This window comes from Oncorhynchus clarkii, chromosome 13 (assembly GCF_045791955.1).
Source record: "Oncorhynchus clarkii lewisi isolate Uvic-CL-2024 chromosome 13, UVic_Ocla_1.0, whole genome shotgun sequence".
NCBI classification, from domain to species: domain Eukaryota; kingdom Metazoa; phylum Chordata; class Actinopteri; order Salmoniformes; family Salmonidae; genus Oncorhynchus; species Oncorhynchus clarkii.
This window is the reverse complement of record NC_092159.1, coordinates 8135123-8157622: the sequence shown is the minus strand read 5'-3', so window position 1 is coordinate 8157622 and position 22500 is coordinate 8135123. Positions and strand designations below refer to the sequence as shown.

Genomic DNA, 22500 nt, shown 5'->3' with positions numbered 1-22500 from the left:
TTTCTCCTTCTCTCCCACCTCTCTCTCTCCCACCTCTCTCTCTCTCTCTCTCTCTCCCACCTCTCTCTCTCTCTCTCTCACCTCTCTCTCTCTCTCTCTCTCTCCCACCTCTCTCTCTCTCTCTCTCTCTCCCACCTCTCTCTCTCTCTCTCTCACCTCTCTCTCTCTCTCTCCCACCTCTTTCTCTCACTCTTTTTCTTTCTCTCCCACCTCTCTCTCTCTCTCTCTCTCTCTCTCTCTCTCTCTCTCTCTCTCTCACCTCTCTCTCTCTCTCTCTCCCATCCCTCTTTCCCCTTTCCTCCCCCTTTCCTCCCCTTATTTTCCCTCTCCTCCCCCTCTTTCCCCCTCTTTCCCCCTCTCCTCCCCCTCGTTCCCTTCTCCTCCTCCCCCTATTTCCCTTCTGTTTCCCCTCTCCTCCCCCTCTTTCCCCTCTCTTTCCCCTCCTCCTCCCACTCGTTCCCCTCTCCTCCCCATCTCCTCCCACTCATTCCCCTCTCCTCCCCATCTCCTCCCGCTCTTTCTCCTCTCCTCCCACTCTTTCCCCTCTCCTCCCCCTCTTTCCCCTCTCCTCCTCATCTCCTCCCTCTCTTTCCCCTCTCCTCCCATCTCCTCCCCCCCTTTCCCTCTTTCCCCTCTCCTCCCATTTCCTCCCCCTCTCCTCCCCCTCTTTCCCCTCTCCTCCCACTCTTTCCCTTCTCCTCCCCCTCTTTCCCCTCTCCTCCTCATCTCCTCCCTCTCTTTCCCCTCTCCTCCCATCTCCTCCCCCTCTTTCCCTCTTTCCCCTCTCCTCCCATTTCCTCCCCCTCTCCTCCCCCTCTTTCCCCTCTCCTCCCCCTCTTTCCCCTCTCCTCCTCATCTCCTCCCCCTCTTTCCCCTCTCCTCCCATCTCCTCCCCCTCTCCTCCTCTCTCCAACCCTCTCCCCCCTTAGGGTTAGAGTGAGTGTAGCCTATTCCCCATAGGGCTCTGGTAAACAGTAGTACACTACACAGGGATTAGGGTGCTATTTGGGATGCAGACTAAAAGGTTTCTTCTGGTACCAGAGAAGAAGTAGACGCCGGCGGTCACGGAGGACTCTGGGATGATGATGATGAGGTTGATGATGTTGATGATGAAGAAGGGGAGCCAGCAGAGGACGAAGACCACCACGATGATCACCACCATACGGGTCACCTTACGCTCTGACCGCCGGCGCTTGGTGAAGCCCGCCCGCACACCTGAAGACTTCACCTGGAGGGGGGAACAAAATGGAGTTAGAGAAGGGAACGTTGCAGCAGAATCTCTCTTACATACAGTAGGTCAATATAAAACACACAGAAAAGAATGGTTGGAATGACAAAACAGAACAAAATAATATTCCGGAATGCTTTCTCTCACACCTTGAAGATAATGACCAGAAAACCATTCAGAGTTAATACCCTAACCTTAACCATTCAGAGTTAATACCCTAACCTTAACCATTCAGAGTTAATACCCTAACCTTAACCATTCAGAGTTAATACCTAACCTTAACCATTCAGAGTTAATACCCAAACCTTAACCATTCAGAGTTAATACCTAACCTTAACCATTCAGAGTTAATACCCTAACCTTAACCATTCAGAGTTAATACCCTAACCTTAACCATTCAGAGTTAATACCTAACCTTAACCATTCAGAGTTAATACCCAAACCTTAACCATTCAGAGTTAATGCCCTAACCTTAACCATTCAGAGTTAATGCCCTAACCTTAACCATTCAGAGTTAATGCCCTAACCTTAACCATTCAGAGTTAATACCCTAACCTTAACCATTCAGAGTTAATGCCTAAATGTAACCTTAAACACTTCGAAATTTGATGTTTGAGAAACATGGATAAATTCTAATTCTGAGGTGAGACGTGAGACCTTGTTGCACAAAACAACAACACAGAGAAGCATTTAATGACCAAATGAAAGAATGACAGAAACATCCTCTGTCAGAGTTCAAACAGCCGAACCAAACATGTCTAATAATGCAGTCTTGACCACAACGAGCAACCAAAACAATGGTACTGTAGCTAACACAGAAACACAGAAGAAAACCAGAATGATTTTGACCTATGACACCCCCCCCCCCCCCACCTTAACCACGATGAGCAGGTAGCAGAGACAGATGACCAGGAGTGGTCCGAAGAACCCCAGCGTAGCCGTGTACAGGATAAACACGGTCGACCACACATCCTGCGGCTCCGGCCAGCTAATGTTACATGAGTTGAACGTGTCCTGAACGCCGGAGAACACGACCACGGGCAGGACGACCACCAACGACAACGCCCACACCGCGGCGCTCACCACCTTCGCCACTCGCGGTCGCCGCCATTTTGTAGACCGTATGGGGTGGACCACGGCCAGGTAGCGGTCGATAGACATCACGGTCAGACAGAAGATGGAGGTGAACTGGCTCATGGAGTCAGCGGTCATCAGCACGCGACACAGGAAGGAGCCGAACGGCCAGTAGGAGAGAACGTTCTGGAAGGAGGAGGAGGAAGAGGAGGAGGAGGAGGAAGAAAAATATATGACTTTATTGTAAGTTGTCTTCTGCTTTATTCAAACCCCTCAGAAAGACAAACAGACACAGAGGTTGGCGCAGAGGGCCGTTTATAGCTTAAGTGCCTTGCTGAAGGGCACAACGGCCAGAGATGAGATGGCATCTTGGACACTGATGCCAGATACCTTTCAGTTACCCTTACTCCAGACCAGATGTTGCCTTGTCGGAGCTAGGATTCAAACCGAAAACCCTCTGGTTGCTGGCCCACTCCTCTAACCTCTAGCCTCTAACCTCTAGGCTACCTGGGTGGTGAGGAAGGGAGTCCCAGGGTGTACAGTGTGTCTCTAACCTCTGACCTCTGACCTCTAGGCTACCTGGGTGGTGAGGAAGGGAGTCCCAGGGTGTACAGTTCATCTCTGACCTCTAAACTCTGACCTCTATGCTACCTGGGTGGTGAGGAAGGGAAGTCCCAGGATGTAGAGTTTGTCTCTGACCTCTGACTTCTAGGCTACCTGGGTGGTGAGGAAGGGAAGTCCCAGGATGTACAGTTAATCTCTAAACTCTGACCTCTAGGCTACCTGGGTGGTGAGGAAGGGAAGTCCCAGGATGTTCAGTTCATCTCTAAACTCTGACCTCTAGGCTACCTGGGTGGTGAGGAAAGTCCCAGGATGTACAGTTCATCTCTAAACTCTGACCTCTAGGCTACCTGGGTGGTGAGGAAGGGAAGTCCCAGGATGTAGAGTTCGTCTGCGACTGCCAGGTTCAGAATATAGATGTTGGTGACGGTCTTCATCTTGGCGTAACGTAGCACCACGTAGATGGCCAGGGTGTTACCGATCAGGCCGACCACGAACACACTCAGGGAGATGACCGCAGTCATCAGGGTACTGCTGCCCTGGAACGGTATGCTCTGACTGGACACGTTGGAGGAGGAACTGGGGAACAAGGATGGGGAGGGGAAGGACAGGGTTGCAGGACCAGAATCAGGGTAGGAGTAGTGATACCCCAGGTTGGGAGTGGAGGTGTTGGGGTCACCAGAGAGCAGTGTCCAGCCTGTCCTGTCCAGAGGCTCCATTGTGGATGTAGGGTGTGTAGGGGAGGGGAGGGGAGGGAGGGAGGGAGGGAGGGAGGGAGGGAGGGGAGGGAGGGAGGGAGGGAGGGAGGGGGGAGGGAGGAGACCTTCAGACCTGCATCAGAAGAGACAGAAAAGTAAAAGAGGTGTGTGAGTCTCTGTGATAAAAGGAATGCAACTCTGTCTACTGTAAAACTCCAGTAAAAATGTATGATTCTGTGTGTGTGTGTGTGTGTGTGCGTGCGTGTGCGTGCGTGCGTGCGTGTGTGTGTGTGTGCGTTAGTAATGCATGTGTCAGCTGTTTGTTCACCCGCACCCTTCCACAACCGCCCGACTACATGTGATGAATCTGAGGTCTCCACCCAATCCTGACCTGCGAATATAGAACATGCGCAGTACAGTTCCTGTTATCTTTTTCTGTCCAAGTTCCCAAAAGCATTTGTAGGGCGGGGTGGGCCGTCATTGTAAATAAATAAACATGTGTTTGTATTTGGTGCGGATACGGTTAGGCCCTGAAGCTGAGACTTCTGCACTAATGCCAGATACACATAACGAATTTAAAAAACCTCACTGTCGTCTACTGATATGAACGGCACAACGATACATTCATGGTGTTTTTTATTCGTTGTTTTCTTTTTCTTTCTCTTTCTCTTTTGCGCATCACTGGAGTGTGTGTACTGCATTCAGACATCCCAGACATCCCAGACATCCCAGACATCCCAGGCATCCCAGGCATCCCAGACATCCCAGACATCCCAGACATCCCAGACATCCCAGGGCCCACTGAGAATACATGGTGGGCGAAGACACACACTGACGATTCCAATTTTCATCATAGGTACACTTCAACTATGACAGACAAAATGAGAGAAAAAAATTCAGAAAATCACATTGTAGGATTTTTAATGAATTTATTTGCAAATTATGATGGAAAATAAGTATTTGGTCAATAACAAAGGTTTATCTCAATACTTTGTTATATACCCTTTGTTGGCAATGACAGAGGTCAAACGTTTTCTGTAAGTCTTCACAAGGTTTTCACACACTGTTGCTGGTATTTTGGCCCATTCCTCCATGCAGATCTCCTCTAGAGCAGTGATGTTTTGGGGCTGTTGCTGGGCAACACAGACTTTCAACTCCCTCCAAAGATTTTCTATGGGGTTGAGATCTGGATACTGGCTAGGCCACTCCAGGACCTTGAAATGCTTCTTACGAAGCCACTCCTTCGTTGCCCGGGTGGTGTGTTTTGGATCATTGTCATGCTGAAAGACCCAGCCACGTTTCATCTTCAATGCCCTTGCTGATGGAAGGAGGTTTTCACTCAAAATCTCACGATACATGGCCCCTTCATTCTTTCCTTTACACGGATCAGTCGTCCTGGTCCCTTTGCAGAAAAACAGCCCCAAAGCATGATGTTTCCACCCCCATGCTTCACAGTAGGTATGGTGTTCTTTGGATGCAACTCAGCCTTCTTGGTCCTCCAAACACGACGAGTTGAGTTTTTAACAAAAAGTTATATTTTGGTTTCATCTGACCATATGACATTCTCTCAATCTTCTTCTGGATCATCCAAATACTCTCTAGCAAACTTCAGACGGGCCTGGACATGTACTGGCTTAAGCAGGGGGGCACGTCTGGCACTGCAGGATTTGAGTCGCTGGTGACATAGTGTGTTACTGATGGTAGGCTTTGTTACATTGGTCCCAGCTCTCTGCAGGTCATTCACTAGGTCCCTCCGTGTGGTTCTGGGATTTTTGCTCACCGTTCTTGTGATCATTTTGACCCCACGGGGTGAGATCTTGCGTGGAGCCCCAGATCGAGGGAGATTATCAGTGGTCTTGTATGTCTTCCATTTCCTAATAATTGCTCCCACAGTTGATTTCTTAAAACCAAGCTGCTTACCTATTACAGATTCAGTCTTCCCAGCCTGGTGCAGGTCTACAATTTTGTTTCTGGTGTCCTTTGACAGCTCTTTGGTCTTGGCCATAGTGGAGTTTGGAGTGTGACTGTTTGAGGTTGTGGACAGGTGTCTTTTATACTGATAACAAGTTCAAACAGGTGCCATTAATACAGGTAACGAGTGGAGGACAGAGGAGCCTCTTAAAGAAGAAGTTACAGGTCTGTGAGAGCCAGAAATCTTGCTTGTTTGTAGGTGACCAAATACCTATTTTCCACCATAATTTGCAAATAAATTCATAAAAAATCCTACAATGTCATTTTCTGGAATTTTCTTTCTCATTTTGTCTGTCATAGTTGAAGTGTACCTATGATGAAAATTACAGGCCTCTCTCATCTTTTTAAGTGGGAGAACTTGCACAATTGGTGGCTGACTAAATACTTTTTTGCCCCACTGTACATGCGCATACTGTAACGGTTTTCTTGAGTTGAAGGAGAGGCGGACCAAAACGCAGCGTGGTTGTTATTCATGGTTCTTTAATAAAGAAACTATACATGAATAGACTAACAAAACAAGAAATGTGAAAAACCAAAACAGCCCTATCAGGTGCAAACACAGAGACAGGAACAATCACCCACAAAACCCAACACCAAACAGGCTACCTAAATATGGTTCCCAATCAGAGACAATGACTAACACCTGCCTCTGATTGAGAACCATATCAGGCCAAACATAGAAATAGACAAACTAGACATGTAACATAGAATGCCCACTCAGATCACACCCTGACCAAACAAAACATAGAAACATACAAAGCAAACTATGGTCAGGGTGTGACACATACACACACTGCACATAACACTTTCCCACACTGTTTCCCTCTGACATAAGTGAATGTCAGTGTTTTTTCCCCCAGGCAGGGTGGGCCACTCCAGTCCTCTGGGTTCTGAATGGCGTCACACTTTCCCCACATCCCTAGCAAACACAGCTGATTAATCAGATGGCATTCTAAACTGAAGATTATGATTAGGTGATTATTGGAGTCAGGTGTGTTAGCTGGGGCAAAACTGTGACACCAATCAGGCCCCTGAGGACTGGAGTCGCCCACCCCTGTGTGTGTCCCCATCTCAGTCCCCTCTCATAAAACAACTCAGGTTAGGCTAAGGGCTAGATTTCATCTAGACAGCGGGACGTCTGTGTTATAGTGCCATTTATATTTAAAGGTAACTTCCCGATTAAGTTGACATTTGCAGCGTTTACCGTAAATGTGGTCTATCCAAACGCGACAATATTCCCTTTAAAACGTGCACGGAGGACTCAACACGACAACATTCCCTTTAAAACGTGCACGGAGGACTAAACGCGAGAACATTCCCTTTAAAACGTTAAAAACTTTATTTATCTAGGCAAGTCAGTTAAGAACAAATTCTTCTTTACAATGACGGCCTAGGAACAGTGGGCTGACTGCCTTGTTCAGAGGAACGACAAATTATTTTCAATGAAGGCCTAGGAACAGTGCCTTGTTCAGAGGCAGAACGACAGATTCTTGTCAGCTCGGGGAATAGAAGAATCTCATTGGGTTTTAGTTCAGGATGAGACTCTTAATCTGTCTAGGAAACCTCCCTTGTACTGGATGTAATCATGTGCTTTACTGGTTGACCAGTTAGAAAAACAACATTAAAACGTCTCGGCCCGCCCTGGTTATGCTCTTACAGAATACAGGGTAGAGGATAATGAAGTGTAACACCTGGTTATGCTCTTACAGAATACAGGGTAGAGGATAATGAAGTGTAACACCTGGTTATGCTCTAACAGAATACAGGATAATGAAGTGTAACACCTGGTTATGCTCTTACAGAATACAGGGTAGAGGATAATGAAGTGTAACACCTGGTTATGCTCTTACAGAATACAGGGTAGAGGATAATGAAGTGTAACACCTGGTTATGCTCTTACAGAATACAGTGTAGAGGATAATGAAGTGTAACACCTGGTTATGCTCTTACAGAATACAGGATAATGAAGTGTAACACCTGGTTATGCTCTTACAGAATACAGTGTAGAGGATAATGAAGTGTAACACCTGGTTATGCTCTTACAGAATACAGGGTAGAGGATAATGAAGTGTAACACATGATAATGATGATCTTGATATACAACACCATCATCTTCTCCCAGAGGCTTTGTGTTGTTCAATATATTAATAACGCTGCTCTCAAACTTCCACTTTTTCTACACATATACACATACACACACATACACACATATACACACATATACACACACATACACACACATACACACATACACACATATACACACATATACACATACACACACATACACACATATACACATATACACACATATACACATACACACACATACACACATATACACACATACACACACATACACACATATATATACACACACATACAGTGGAGAGAACAAGTATTTGATACACTGCCGATTTTGCAGGTTTTCCTACTTACAAAGCATGTAGAGGTCTGTAATTTTTATCATAGGTACACTTCAACTGTGAGAGACGGAATCTAAAACAAAAATCCAGAAAATCACATTGTATGAATTTTAATCAATTCATTTGCATTTTATTGCATGACATAAGTATTTGATCACCTACCAACCAGTAAAAATTCCGGCTCTCACAGACCTGTTAGTTTTTCTTTAAGAATCCCTCCTGTTCTCCACTCATTACCTGTATTAACTGCACCTGTTTGAACTCGTTACCTATATAAAAGACACCTGTACACACACTCAATCAAACAGACTCCAACCTCTCCACAATGGCCAAGACCAGGGGGCTGTGTAAGGACATCAGGGATAAAATTGTAGACCTGCACAAGGCTGGGATGGGCTACAGGACAATAGGCAAGCAGCTTGGTGGGAAGGCAACAACTGTTGGCGCAATTATTAGAAAATGGAAGAAGTTCAAGATGACGGTCAATCACCCTCGGTCTGGGGCTCCATGCAAGATCTCACCTCGTGGGGCATCAATGATCATGAGCAAGGTGAGGGATCAGCCCAGAACTACACGGCAGGACCTGGTCAATGACCTGAAGAGAGCTGGGACCACAGTCTCAAAGAAAACCATTAGTAACACACTATGCCCTCATGGATTAAAATCCTGCAGCGCACGCAAGGTCCCCCTGCTAGAGCCAGCGCATGTCCAGGCCCATCTGAAGTTTGCCAATGGCCATCTGGACGATCCAGAGGAGGAATGGGAGAAGGTCATGTGGTCTGATGAGACAAAAATTGAGCTTTTAGGTCTAAACTCCACTCGCTGTGTTTGGAGGAAGAAGAAGGATGAGTACAACCCCAAGAACACCATCCTAACCGTGAAGCATGGAGGTGGAAACATCATTCTTTGGGGATGCTTCTCTGCAAAGGGGACAGGACGACTGCACCGTATTGAGGGGAGGATGGATGGGGGCCATGTATCGCGAGATCTTGGCCACCTCCTTCCCTCAGTAAGAGCATTGAAGATGGGTCGTGGCTGGGTCATCCAGCATGACAACGACCCAAAACACACAGCCAGGGCAACTGAGGAGTGGCTCCGTAAGAAACATCTCAAGGTCCTGGAGTGGCCTAGCCAGTCTCCAGACCTGAATCCAATAGAAAATCTTTGGAGGGAGCTGAAAGTCCGTATTGCCCAGCGACAGCCCCGAAACCTGAAGGATCTGGAGAAGGTCTGTATGGAGGAGTGGGCCAAAATCCCTGCTGCAGTGTGTGCAAACCTGGTCAAGAACTACAGGAAACGTATGATCTCTGTAATTGCAAACAAAGGATTCTGTACCAAATATTAAGTTATGCTTTTCTGATGTATCAAATACTTATGTCATGCAATAAAATGCTAATTAATTACTTAAAAATCATACAATGTGATTTTCTGGATTTTTGTTTTAGATTCCGTCTCTCACAGTTGAAGTGTACCTATGACAAATATTACAGACCTCTACATGCTTTGTAAGTAGGAAATCCTGCAAAATCGTCAGTGTATCAAATACTTGTTCTCCCCACGGTATACACACAGACATACACACACACACAGATATACACACACTGCATGCTCACCCATGACATCGAGTAAACAACTAATCTAACTGCAACAAGCACGGGCATGCCGTGTTAAAAGCCTTTTCTGCACGCTGTTTAAAAGCTGTGTCGGTAACTTAACCAGAGTCAGATGATATCATGGATAGGCCTACCGTGTGTATGTTTCTACGTGCAGTTGGCTAGCGGTAGTTCAATGGCTGGAAGTCTACATGAACAGCTAGCATGCTAACGGTTCCTGTAGACTTCTATTCATTGCGCTAACAATAGTTAGCAATGGCTCCAGAAGCTACCTTCGACTGTCCTTCAAACTGCACGCAGAGACATAAAAATGGTAACCTATCCACTAGTTCGTCTGACTTTGGGTAAGTAGAAAAAAATGGCTTAACTGCCAAAATGTCGCACTGTCAGCATACACACAGACCTATGATCCGACTTCAACATATAGGAAGGAGTCTCAAACACCCTAACAAAATATGTTTTTGTTGTCTCGATTATGTAGGCTATATGATATTGTAGGTTATAAAATAATGTTAGGCTAAATTTTACCTGGCTTTAAGTGCGCATTCTCAAGGAAGCTTTAGTGGAAATTCAAATTCCGATGTATTTCAAACTTTAAAGACAGCGAGAAGAAAGAGTCTAAAGATTTAGATGACTGAACCGATTTCCAAAGATGAAGGGAAAAAAGTCCGAAGATAAAAGTCCTTCTCTTCTCATGGTTCGTTCTGAAAACAATCAAAATCCTGAGAAAAACGTTACATCCTCCTCCTCCACAAAAAAAAGTGTATTTTCAATATTGCATGAAATGTTTCAAATTCCAACCCGTTTTTTTCCGGTTGAGGTGAGAGAGCGGAGCGAACCTGACGCGCTCAGTCGCTGTCCATGGCATTGGTACTGATCACTCTAGCGCAGCGTCTCTACTTCTCTCTCGCTCTGCTCGTCTTCCTACTTGGAGCACCGTTTTGATTTGAGGCATTACTTCATCACTGACTTCACCGGTGTCAGCTAACTATCTGACGGAAAGGTCACTATTATCCAAGGGAATGGTATCGGTCCATGTCTGTGAACCGGAGTTTGAAAAACATAGGCTACTCTTCTGCGCTGGGTGTCGGCATCTCTCCGGATCTTCCTCACAACTTTTCCGCCTCGCGTAGCTTTTGCTCGCAGTGGTTTGAAACCCAGTCGAGTTGATCTGTAGGTTGATGCTATCCTATATAGCTCCTCTCCTATGCGCTCCAGTCTCGCAGCCAGTCCCAACCGAGGCAGGCCCCACTGGGCACAGACGTCATTTCAACGTCTTGTTTAGATTTGCATTTGGTTAAGTTGTCAACTAACGTGAATTCAACTTGAATTCAACAAAAAATGGCACCATGTCATTTGAATTAGGTGAAAAAATGGGTGAAAAAAACGCTGATGTCTTTTTGCAAATCAAATCAATCGTCCACATTGATTATACGTCATCACTTTGGCTTTTTTTATAACTTGGAAACAACGTTGATTCAACCTGGGGTCTGATTCCCGCGTACGGGGCAGGGGAATTTAACACTCGGCCGAGGAACGTGCGTGGCATTTATCCCGCTCTCAGATGACGTCATCAAGATGTTGCCGTGCAGGTTTCGCCCCTGCATTGTCTGCTCCGCACACAACCGTCCCTCACCCTACCCTTTAACGATAGGGCGCTCGTGTATGTACTCGCTCACCTGCGCGCACACCATGCGGCGAGTTAGAGAGTGAGAGGAAGAGAGAGGAAGAGAGGGGAAGAGGATGAGAGGTAAATTGAGGTCTGATTGTACGGTAGTCTCCCCCCTGGAGAGGATCACGACTCAAATCCGTTCTACTAGGTTAGATGAACATGACCCTCAATGAAACCCGTTGTTGTTCAATCAATCAATCAAATATATTTTATAAAGTGCTTTTTACATCAGCAGTGGGCACAACATGCTTTTTAGTTACCCGCCTGAACCTCATAGAGAAAGCAATTCAGAAACGCAGTATTCTTCTGACGCACGCACTAGCAACACCAAGGTATAGAGAAGTCTGATGTTGAATCAACTGTAAAGTCTCACGCCATGCAGCCTCTCACGCCAGATCAGATCAGAGCCCTGGAGGGTTCTAAAGAACACGTAGGCGGCAGGGTTCTGATCGCTCTCTCTCTCGCGCGCAGGTGTTACCTGACGCGGTTGACAGCTCTATATCGAGCGGGCACGACTGCGACTCCTCATCGTTACGTAATTACATTCTCTACGGGATGTCAGAAGGGGCGAGCCCTACACCCGCACAGCCTTGTGCCCAACCTGCATACAGTTATCAGGATTTCCCCGCGCGCGCGCACACACACACACACACACACACGCACAGAGACTTAATTAAGATTTAGATAACTCGGTCTTGGTAAAAGGAAACTTAATTTTCGAGTGGAGAGCCATATTTTTTCTTCACTAACCAGATCAATATTTATTCTCTCTCCTCTCCTCTCATCTCTTAATTATTCTCTCTCTCTCTCTCTCTCTCTCTCTCTCTCTCTCTCTCTCTCTCTCTCCCCCCCCCCCCCCCTCTCTCTCACTCTCTGCACTACATAGGGATGCAACCTAGGACATTAGATATTAACCTGATGTGTGAACTAACTAACCCCCTCTGGTGGTTCAAGTGTAGAGAAGCCCCTGATGGTTAACCGGTATAGTCCCCTCCTGGTAAGGGTACATGGGTTAAGGAAACACTCTAATTCAAGTACGCTCTTGTATGCAAGTAAATATAGGCCTAGATTTATTTGCAGAATAAGGTAGAATAAAGTATAAATAGGTCGAATAAAGGTAGAATAAATGTAGAATAGGGTAGAATAAAGGTAGAATAGGGTAGAATAACGGTAGAATAAAGGTATAATAGGGTAGAATAAAGGTAGAATAAAGGTAGAATGAAGGTAGAATAGGGTAGAATAAAGGTAGAATAGGGTAGAATAAAGGTAGTTAAAGGTAGAAAGGGTAGAATAAAGGTAGAATAAAGGTAGAATAGGGTAGAATAAAGGTAGTTAAAGGTAGAATAGGGTAGAATAAAGGTAGAATAAAGGTAGAATATGGTAGAATAAAGGTAGAATAGGGTAGAATAAAGGTAGAATATGGTAGAATAAAGGTATAATAAAGGTAGAATAGGGTAGAATAAAGGTAGAATAAAGGCAGAATAGGGTAGAATAGGGTAGAATAGAGAAGCAGTCTAACTCAGGGAATTACTATGTTGTGAAGCAGTCTAACTCAGTGAATTTCTATGTTGTGAAGCAGTCTAACTCAGTGAATTTCTATGTTGTGAAGCAGTTTAACTCAGTGAATTTCTATGTTGTGAAGCAGTCTAACTCAGTGAATTTCTATGTTGTGAAGCAGTCTAACTCAGTGAATTTCTATGTTGTGAAGCCTTTGTCTTTATTCAGGGATGAACCAGGTTGTCTCTACAGAATGGAGATCATTCAACAGTCAAGGTTGTTCCAAACATCTCCAAATGACATTACTACACACACACACACACACACACACACACACACACACACACACACACACACACACACACACACACACACACACACACACACACACACACACACACACACACACACACACACACACACACACACACACACACACACACACACACACACACAGTAGTAGAATGTAGTTGTGTCAAGTGCTTAGTGTGAACATGGTGATGGAGTTAGTTGGCGTCTCTCTCACCCACACAAAAAACAATCAACCTTACAAGATCACAGTCAGTGTTCAGAGTCCTTATATTCCCGGTAGCATCAGCAATCTGCGCTGAGTGTACAATAGTTTAGGAACAACTGCTCCTTCCATCCATTTCGACCAGTGTAGATGAAGGGGAGGAGACAGGTTAAAGAAGGATTTTTAAGCCTTGAGACAATTGAGACGTGGATTGTGTATTTGTGCCATTCAGTTAGAGCGTTGGACTAGTAACCGCAAGGTTGCCAGTTCAAACCCCCGAGCTGACAAGGTACAAATCTGTCGTTCTGCCACTGAACAGGCAGTTAACCCACTGTTCCTAGGCCGTCATTGAAAATAAGAATTTGTTCTTAACTGACTTATCTAGTTAAATAAAGGTAAAATAAATCAAATGAAATAAATAAAGAGGGTGAAGACAATATATTGAAGAGCCTTTGAACAGGGTAAGGTAGTAGGGGCCAGGCGCACTCATTTATCAAGAACTGCAACGCTGCTGGGTTTTTCACACTCACCAGTTTCCCGTGTGTATCAAGAATGGTCCACCAACTAAAGGACTTCCAGCCAACTTGACACAACTGTGGGAAGCGTTGGAGTCAACATGGGCCAGCATCCCTGTGGAACACTTTCAACACCTTGTAGAGTCAACATGGGCCAGCATCCCTGTGGAACACTTTCAACACCTTGTAGAGTCAACATGGGCCAGCATCCCTGTGGAACACTTTCAACACCTTGTAGAGTCAACATGGGCCAGCCTCCCTGTGGAACACTTTCAACACCTTGTAGAGTCAACATGGGCCAGCATCCCTGTGGAACACTTTCAACACCTTGTAGAGTCAACATGGGCCAGCATCCCTGTGGAACACTTTCAACACCTTGTAGAGTCAACATGGACCAGCATCCCTGTGGAACACCTTGTAGAGTCAACATGGGCCAGCCTCCCTGTGGAACACCTTGTAGAGTCAACATGGTCCAGCCTCCCTGTGGAACACCTTGTAGAGTCAACATGGTCCAGCCTCCCTGTGGAACACCTTGTAGAGTCAACATGGCCCAGCATCCCTGTGGAACACTTTCAACACCTTGTAGTCCATGTCCCAATGAATTGAGGCTGTTCTGAGGGCAACTCAATATTAGGAAGGTGTTTCTAATGTTTTGTACACTCAGTTTAGATAGATCAGTCAAGTTGTTTTACCTGAGCATAACCCCAAAACGATGGACTAATTAGCCTACTCTGTTGTTTATAACAACGTTGGACTAGAGTGTTGGACTAGGAACCAGAAGGTTGCAAGTTCAAATCCCCGTGCTGACAAGGTACAAATCTGTTGTCCCTGAACAGGCAGTTAACCCACTGTTCCTAGGCCGTCATTGAAAACAAGAATTTGTTCTTAACTGACTTGCCTAGTTAAAATAAGTAAACAAAATAAAATAATTGTGTGGTCATGGAGGACTGATTGGGTTCATTGGGTTCATAGGCTTTGACCACTACCGGAAAGGGCTGTTTGCATGTGGAAATGTAATGCCATATGCTGCATTTGTTACAGGCCTTTTGTTGACCTTTTGTTGACCTTTTGTTGACCTTTTGTTGACCTTTTTGTCTGCGACACTTTGACATCTGGATCATTTGTTATAGGCCTTTTGTTGACCTTTTGTTGACCTTTTGTTGACCTTTTGTTGACCTTTTGTTGACCTTTTGTTGACCTTTTTGTCTGCGACACTTTGACATCTGGATCATTTGTTATAGGCCTTTTGTTGACCTTTTGTTGACCTTTTGTTGACCTTTTGTTGACCTTTTTGTCTGCGACACTTTGACATCTGGATCATTTGTTATAGGCCTTTTGTTGACCTTTTGTTGACCTTTTGTTGACCTTTTGTTGACCTTTTTGTCTGCGACACTTTGACATCTGGATCATTTGTTATAGGCCTTTTGTTGACCTTTTTGTCTGCGACACTTTGACATCTGGATCATTTGTTATAGGCCTTTTGTTGACCTTTTTGTCTGCGACACTTTGACATCTGGATCATTTGCAGCTGTTTGAGTCTATCAGAAGTGTGTGAGTTTGAGCAGGTGTCCGTTCAGCCTGTGGGCAGCCTTTATAATCTGCACAAATTAGACTGAGCTCCCCATGGTCTTCTTAAATGAAACTAGTTGTTGACAGTATGGAGTGCAATACCACGGGGGAGTTTAGAAGGAAGAGACTATACCACAGGGGAGTTTAGAAGGGAGGAACTATACCACAGGGGAGTTTAGAAGGGAGGAACTATACCACAGGGGAGTTTAGAATAGAAGGGAGGAACTATACCACAGGGGAGTTTAGAAGGGAGGAACTATACCACAGGGGAGTTTAGAATAGAAGGGAGGAACTATACCACAGGGGAGTTTAGAAGGGAGGAACTATACCACAGGGGAGTTTAGAAGGGAGGAACTATACCACAGGGAGTTTAGAAGGGAGGAACTAAACTACAGGGAGTTTAGAAGGGAGGAACTATATCACGGGGAGTTTAGAAGGGAGGAACTATACCACAGGGGAATTTAGAAGGGAGGAACTATATCACGGGGGAGTTTAGAAGGGAGGAACTATACCACAGGGGAGTTTAGAAGGGAGGAACTATACCACAGGGGAGTTTAGAAGGGAGGAACTAAACTACGGGGAGTTTAGAAGGGAGGCACTATATCACGGGGGAGTTTAGAAGGGAGGAACTATACCACAGGGGAGTTTAGAAGGGAGGAACTAAACTACGGGGAGTTTAGAAGGGAGGAACTATATCACGGGGGAGTTTAGAAGGGAGGAACTATACCACAGGGGAGTTTAGAAGGGAGGAACTATACCACAGGGGAGTTTAGAAGGGAGGAACTATACCACGGGGGAGTTTAGAAGAGAGGAACTATACCACAGGGGAGTTTAGAAGGGAGGAACTATACCACAGGGGAGTTTAGAAGGGAGGAACTATATCACGGGGGAGTTTAGAAGGGAGGAACTATACCACAGGGGAGTTTAGAAGGGAGGAACTATACCACAGGGGAGTTTAGAAGGGAGGAACTAAACTACGGGGAGTTTAGAAGGGAGGAACTATATCACGGGGGAGTTTAGAATGAAGGAACTAAACCACGGGGGAGTTTAGAATGAAGGAACTAAACCACAGGGGAGTTTAGAAACTTGTATTCCATAGACTGGGATCCGCACTATGCAGCTGTTGCAAGAGTCCATTTTCCACTGGCTGTCCATGTTTTAGCTGGTAAGGGATTACAGTTACAGTTTGTTTTGTCATGTGTTTCTCTCCAACCCTGTGTGAGTGTGTCTGCTGCAGGATAATACAGCATCTGGTTCTTCAGCCTGTTTGCACCTACCTCTTCTGTTCTTCCTCCTCTCTTTCCTCTCATCCCTCTCGTTCCCCTCATCCCTCTCTTTCCTCTCATCCCTCTCTTTCCTCTCATCCCTCGCATCCCTCTCTTTCCTCTCCATCCCTCTCTTTCCTCTCTTTCTTCTCCATCCCTCTCTTTTCTTTCTTTCTGTGGGGGGTAGATGGGGAAGGGGACACCCCCGCCAGGCGAGAGTTGATGGACATGTGGGTTCAGGGGGAAAGGTTTAGGCTGTCTCCACAACTACCCCTGGAGCGAACCAATCACATGGCCAGAGGGATGACCTTATACCGGCCTGTCAGAGGGGATTAGTGTGAGAGGTGTGTGTGTGTCTCAGTTGCAGTTATACTCATCATCACCACAACACCACCAGGTCCAGAGAAACACACAGAGGGAATAAAGGAGGGAAGGACAAAGAGAATAAAGAGGGGAACACAGAAAGATTAGCAAGCACGAAAGATAGACACAAAAGATTGCCCCCAGGGACCAGTTGACAGAAAGAGGAAGAGAGAGAGAGAGAGAAAGAATGAGAATGAGAGGGAGAGAGAGAGAGAGAGAGAGAGAGAGAGAGAGAGAGAGAGAGAGAGAGAGAAAGAAAGAAAGAAAGAAAGAAAGAGAGGGAGAGAGAGAGAGAGCGAGAGAGGGAGAGAGAGAGAGAGAGAGAGAGAGAGAGAGAGAGAAAAGAATGAATGAGAGGGAGAGAGAGACTTGCCACTAACAACCAGACATAGAGGAGGGAGAAGTGTGTAAAGGAGACTGAGTCAAGTGTCCTTATGGGCCCTGGTCAAAAGTAGTGCACTATATAGGGAAAAGGGTGTGATTTGTGATGCATTCACAATATCAGTTATGTTCTGTTGTTTCCTGTTGTTAATGAACACATCAGGGAGGAGAACATCACTCTCCCCCTCCATCTTTATCTCTCTCTACCCAGCACCTACCCTGCACCTGTAACCTTCCTACCAACCCATCACCTGTAACCTTCCTACCCTGCACCTGTAACCTACCTACCTACCCTGCACCTGTAACCTACCTACTTACCCAGCACCTGTAACCTTCCTACCAACCCATCACCTGTAACCTACCTACCCTTCACCTGTAACCTACCTACCTACCCTGCACCTGTAACCTTCCTACCAACCCATCACCTGTAACCTACCTACCCTGCACCTGTAACCTACCTACCCTGCACCTGTAACCTTCCTACCTACCCTGCACCTGTAACCTACCTACTCTGCACATGTAACCTACCTACCCAGCACCTGTAACCTACCTACCCAGCACCTGTAATCTCCCTACCCTGCACCTGTAACCTACCTACCCTGCACCTGTAACCTTCATACTTACCCTGCACATGTAACCTTCCTACCAACCCAGCACCTGTCACATACCTACCTACCCTTCACCTGTGATCTACCTACCCTGCACCTGTAACCTACCTACCAACCCAGCACCTGTAACCTACCTACCCTGCGCCTGTAACCTACCTACCCATTACGTGTAACCTACCTACCTACCTACCTACCCTGCACATGTAACCTACCTACCTACCCAGCACCTGTAACCTACCTACCTACCCTGTACCTGTAACCTACCTACCAACCCAGCACCTGTAACCTACCTACCCTGCGCCTGTAACCTACCTACCCATTACGTGTAACCTACCTACCTACCTACCCTGCACATGTAACCTACCTACCTACCCAGCACCTGTAACGTACCTACCCTGCACATGTAACCTACCTACCTACCCTGCACCTGTAACCTCTCTCTCTCTATCTCTCTCTCTCTCTCTCTCCCCCCCTCTATCGCTCTTTCTCTCTCTTTCTCTCTCACTCTCTCTCACTTTCTCTCTCTCTCTCTCTCTCTCTCTCTCTCTCTCTCTCTCACTCTCTCTATCCCCCCCTCTCTCTCTCTCTCTCTCTCTCCCTCTCTCTCACACTCTCTCTATCCCCCTCTCTCTCTAGTAAGTGTAGTAAGTGTGAGTCTAGTAAGTGTTGGTAGAGTCTAGTGAGTGTGTGGGTCCAGTCTAGTGAGTGTGTGGGTAGAGTCTAGTGAGTGTGTGGGTAGAGTCTAGTAAGTGTTGGTAACGTCTATTGAGTGTGTGGGTCCAGTCTAGTGAGTGTGTGGGTAGAGTCTAGTAAGTGTGGGTAGAGTCTAGTGAATATGTGTGTAGAGTCTAGTGAGTGTGTGGGTAGTCTAGTGAGTGTGTGGGTAGTCTAGTGAGTGTGTGGGTAGAGTCTAGTGAGTGTGTGGGTAGAGTCTAGTAAGTGTTGGTAGAGTCTAGTGAGTATGTGGGTAGAGTCTAGTGAGTGTGTGGGTACAGTCTAGTGAGTGTGTGGGTAGAGTCTAGTAAGTGTGGGTAGAGTCTAGTGAGTGTGTTGGTAGAGTCTAGTGAGTGTGGTGGTAGAGTCTAGTGAGTGTGGTGGTAGAGTCTAGTGAGTGTGGTGGTAGAGTCTAGTGAGTGTGGGGGTAATGTCTAGTAAGTGTGTGGGTAGAGTCTAGTGAGTGTGTGGGTAGAGACTAGTGAGTGTGGTGGTAGAGTCTAGTGAGTGTGTGGGTAGAGTCTAGTGAGTGTGGTGGTAGAGTCTAGTGAGTGTGGTGGTAGAGTCTAGTGAGTGTGTGGGTAGAGACTAGTGAGTGTGGTGGTAGAGTCTAGTGAGTGTGTGGGTAGAGTCTAGTGAGTGTGGTGGTAGAGTCTAGTGAGTGTGGTGGTAGAGTCTAGTGAGTGTGGGGGTAATGTCTAGTAAGTGTGTGGGTAGAGTCTAGTGAGTGTGTGGGTAGAGACTAGTGAGTGTGTGGGTAGAGTCTTGTGGCTGTGTGGGTAGAGTCTAGTGGGTGTGTGGGTAGAGTCTAGTGGGTGTGGTGGTAGAGTCTAGTGGGTGTGTGGGTAGAGTCTAGTGAGTGTGTGGGTAGAGTCTAGTGAGTGTGTGGGTAGAGACTAGTGAGTGTGTGGGTAGAGTCTTGTGGCTGTGTGGGTAGAGTCTAGTGAGTGTGGTGGTAGAGTCTAGTGGGTGTGTTGGTAGAGTCTAGTGAGTGTGTGGGTAGAGTCTAGTGAGTGTGTGGGTACATAGATCCACTGCAAGGGAGACAGTGCAAAACAGGAAGCGCCTTGCGGTCGGACACCGATCAGTTGCCATACCAGGCGGTGCAGCAGCCAGTCAAAAGGCTCTCTATGGTGCAGCTGTATAACCTTTAGTGGATCTGAGGGCCCATGCCAAATCTTTTCAGCCTCCTGAGGGGGAAGAGACGTTGTCATGCCCTTTCCACCTCTGTGTTGGTGTGTTTGGACCATGATGGGTCCTTAGTGATGTGAACACCGAGGAACTTGAAGCTCTCGACCGTCTCCACTACAGCCCCGTCCATGTGGATTGTAGCAGCTCGGCCCTCCGTTTCCTGTAGTACAGATCAGCCCCTTTGTCTTGTCCACGTTGAGGGAGAGGTTGTTGTCCTGGCACCACACTGCCAGGTCTCTGACCTCCTCTCTGTAGTCCACGATGAGGGAGAGGTTGTTGTCCTGGCACCACACTGCCAGGTCTCTGACCTCCTCTCTGTAGTCCACGATGAGGGAGAGGTTGTTGTCCTGGCACCACACTGCCAGGTCTCTGACCTCCTCTCTGTAGTCCACGATGAGGGAGAGGTTGTTGTCCTGGCACCACACTGCCAGGTCTCTGACCTCCTCTCTGTAGTCCACATTGAGGGAGAGGTTGTTGTCCTGGCACCACACTGCCAGGTCTCTGACCTCCTCTCTGTAGTCCACGATGAGGGAGAGGTTGTTGTCCTGGCACCACACTGCCAGGTCTCTGACCTCCATATAGGCTGTCATGGTCATTGGTGATCAGGCCTACTACCGTTCTGTCGTCGTCAAACTTTCTCTCTCTCTCTCGCTCACTTCCTCCAGTCCTTTAATAATATTGTCTGAGGCCCCAGCAGTAAGTACTGTTTTCCTGACTAGTAGACTCTCCCCATAACCAAACAGAAGCCCAGCCCAGCCCCCTCTCCTCCAGCCCAGCCCCCTCTCCTCCAGTCCAGCCCCCTCTCCTCCAGCCCAGCCCCCTCTCCTCCAGCCCAGCCCCCTTCTCCCTCAGCCCAGTCCCCTCTCCTCCAGCCCAGCCCAGCCCCCTTCTCCCTCAGCCCAGCCCCCTCTCCTCTAGCCCAGCCCAGCCCACTTCTCTCTCAGCCCAGCCCACTCCAACTAACCCTTTTAAACCAGTCGAATCCAGTCCACATACCCAAGCCCATTCCAGTTCACATAACCGATTCCAGTTCAGGCCACTTCACCCAACCCATTTAAACCAATCCAATCCAGTCTACATACTCCAGACTAACCCAGCCAAACCTAACCCAGCCAAGCCTAACTCAGCCAAACCTAACCCAGCCAAGCCTAACTCAGCCAAGCCTAACCCAGCCAAGCTTAACCCTATCCAGCTTAGCCCAGTCCTGTATTGTGCCAGACCTTGCTGTCGCTTTGGCTCTAGTTGTGGCTCTGTCTGGCTCTGTAGTTGGGGCAGGACTGTGTGTTGTTGTCTGGGGTGGTCTGGGGTGAAGGCTAGGCTCAGTGGGTTTGGCTGGAGATGGAACGGGCCGGAGGCTGGGCTGTTGTTGGGTATAAGGCTCTATAGCGGTGCCTCTCTTGAGTGCTGAGCTGCAGGCTGGGCCGTGTATGTGTGTGTGTGTGTGTGTGTGTGTGTGTGTGTGTGTGAGAGATGGGGTGGGCCAACACAAGCAGCACCGGGAACGTCCCCCTCGCGTGCCCCAGCAGCAGAACAGGAAATGGGAGAGAGGGACGAGTGTGTGTGTGCGTACGCGTGTATGAAAGTGAGTTAGTGAGATTGTTTGATTTGAATTTATTGAGAGAAGATAGTGGGATGTAAGTTAAATATAATATCTCACCTGCATAAAGCTATAACACCTGCTCAGACTTTGGACTGGCTGACTGGCTGACTGGCTGACTGGCTGACTGGCTGACTGAAAGAGTGACTGACTGGCTGAGTGACTGGCTGACTGGCTGACTGAAAGAGTGACTGACTGGCTGAGTGACTGGCTGACTGGCTGACTGAAAGAGTGACTGACTGGCTGAGTGACTGGCTGACTGGCTGACTGAAAGAGTGACTGACTGGCTGAGTGACTGGCTGACTGGCTGACTGAAAGAGTGACTGACTGGCTGAGTGACTGGCTGACTGGCTGAGTGACTGGCTGACTGAAAGAGTGACTGACTGGCTGAGTGAGTGGCTGACTGAAAGAGTGACTGACTGAATGAGTGGCTGACTGAAAGAGTGACTGACTGAATGAGTGACTGACTGGCTGACTGAATGAGTGACTGGCTGACTGAAAGAGTGACTGAAAGAGTGACTGGATGACTGAAATAGTGACTGGCTGACTGAATGAGTGACTGGCTGACTGAAAGGGTGACTGGCTGACTGAAAGAGTGACTGGCTGATTGAAAGAGTGACTGGGTGACTGAAAGAGTGAGTGGCTGACTGAATGAGTGACTGGGTGACTGAATGAGTGAGTGGCTGACTGAAAGAGTGACTGGCTGACTGAAAGAGTGACTTGGTGACTGAATGAGTGACTGGCTGACTGACTGGCTGAGTGACTGGCTGACTGAAAGAGTGGCTGGCTGACTGAAAGAGTGACTGGCTGACTGAAAGAGTGACTGGCTGACTGAATGAGTGACTGGCTGACTGAATGAGTGACTGGCTGACTGAGTGAGTGGCTGACTGAAAGAGTGACTGACTGAATGAGTGACTGACTGGCTGACTGAATGAGTGAGTGGCTGACTGAAAGAGTGACTGGCTGACTGGCTGAGTGACTGGCTGACTGAATGAGTGACTGGCTGACTGAAAGAGTGACTGAAAGAGTGACTGAAAGAGTGA

The 22500-nt window shown here is 47.1% G+C and overlaps 1 protein-coding gene across 1 annotated transcript in view; it reads right to left on the bottom strand.

Annotated features, from left to right (window-relative positions):
• LOC139423681 (somatostatin receptor type 5) overlaps window positions 1-3582 on the bottom strand; it is a 5789-nt gene extending 2207 nt beyond the window's left edge. Inside the window, exons 1-3 of the mRNA XM_071175291.1 lie at window positions 3214-3582; window positions 2102-2488; window positions 1039-1228 (exon numbers count right to left, since the gene is read on the bottom strand). Of these exons, the coding sequence (XP_071031392.1) occupies window positions 1039-1228; window positions 2102-2488; window positions 3214-3582 (946 nt within the window). The remainder of the gene's footprint in view (window positions 1-1038; window positions 1229-2101; window positions 2489-3213) is intronic.
• Window positions 3583-22500: the final 18918 nt, after the last annotated feature.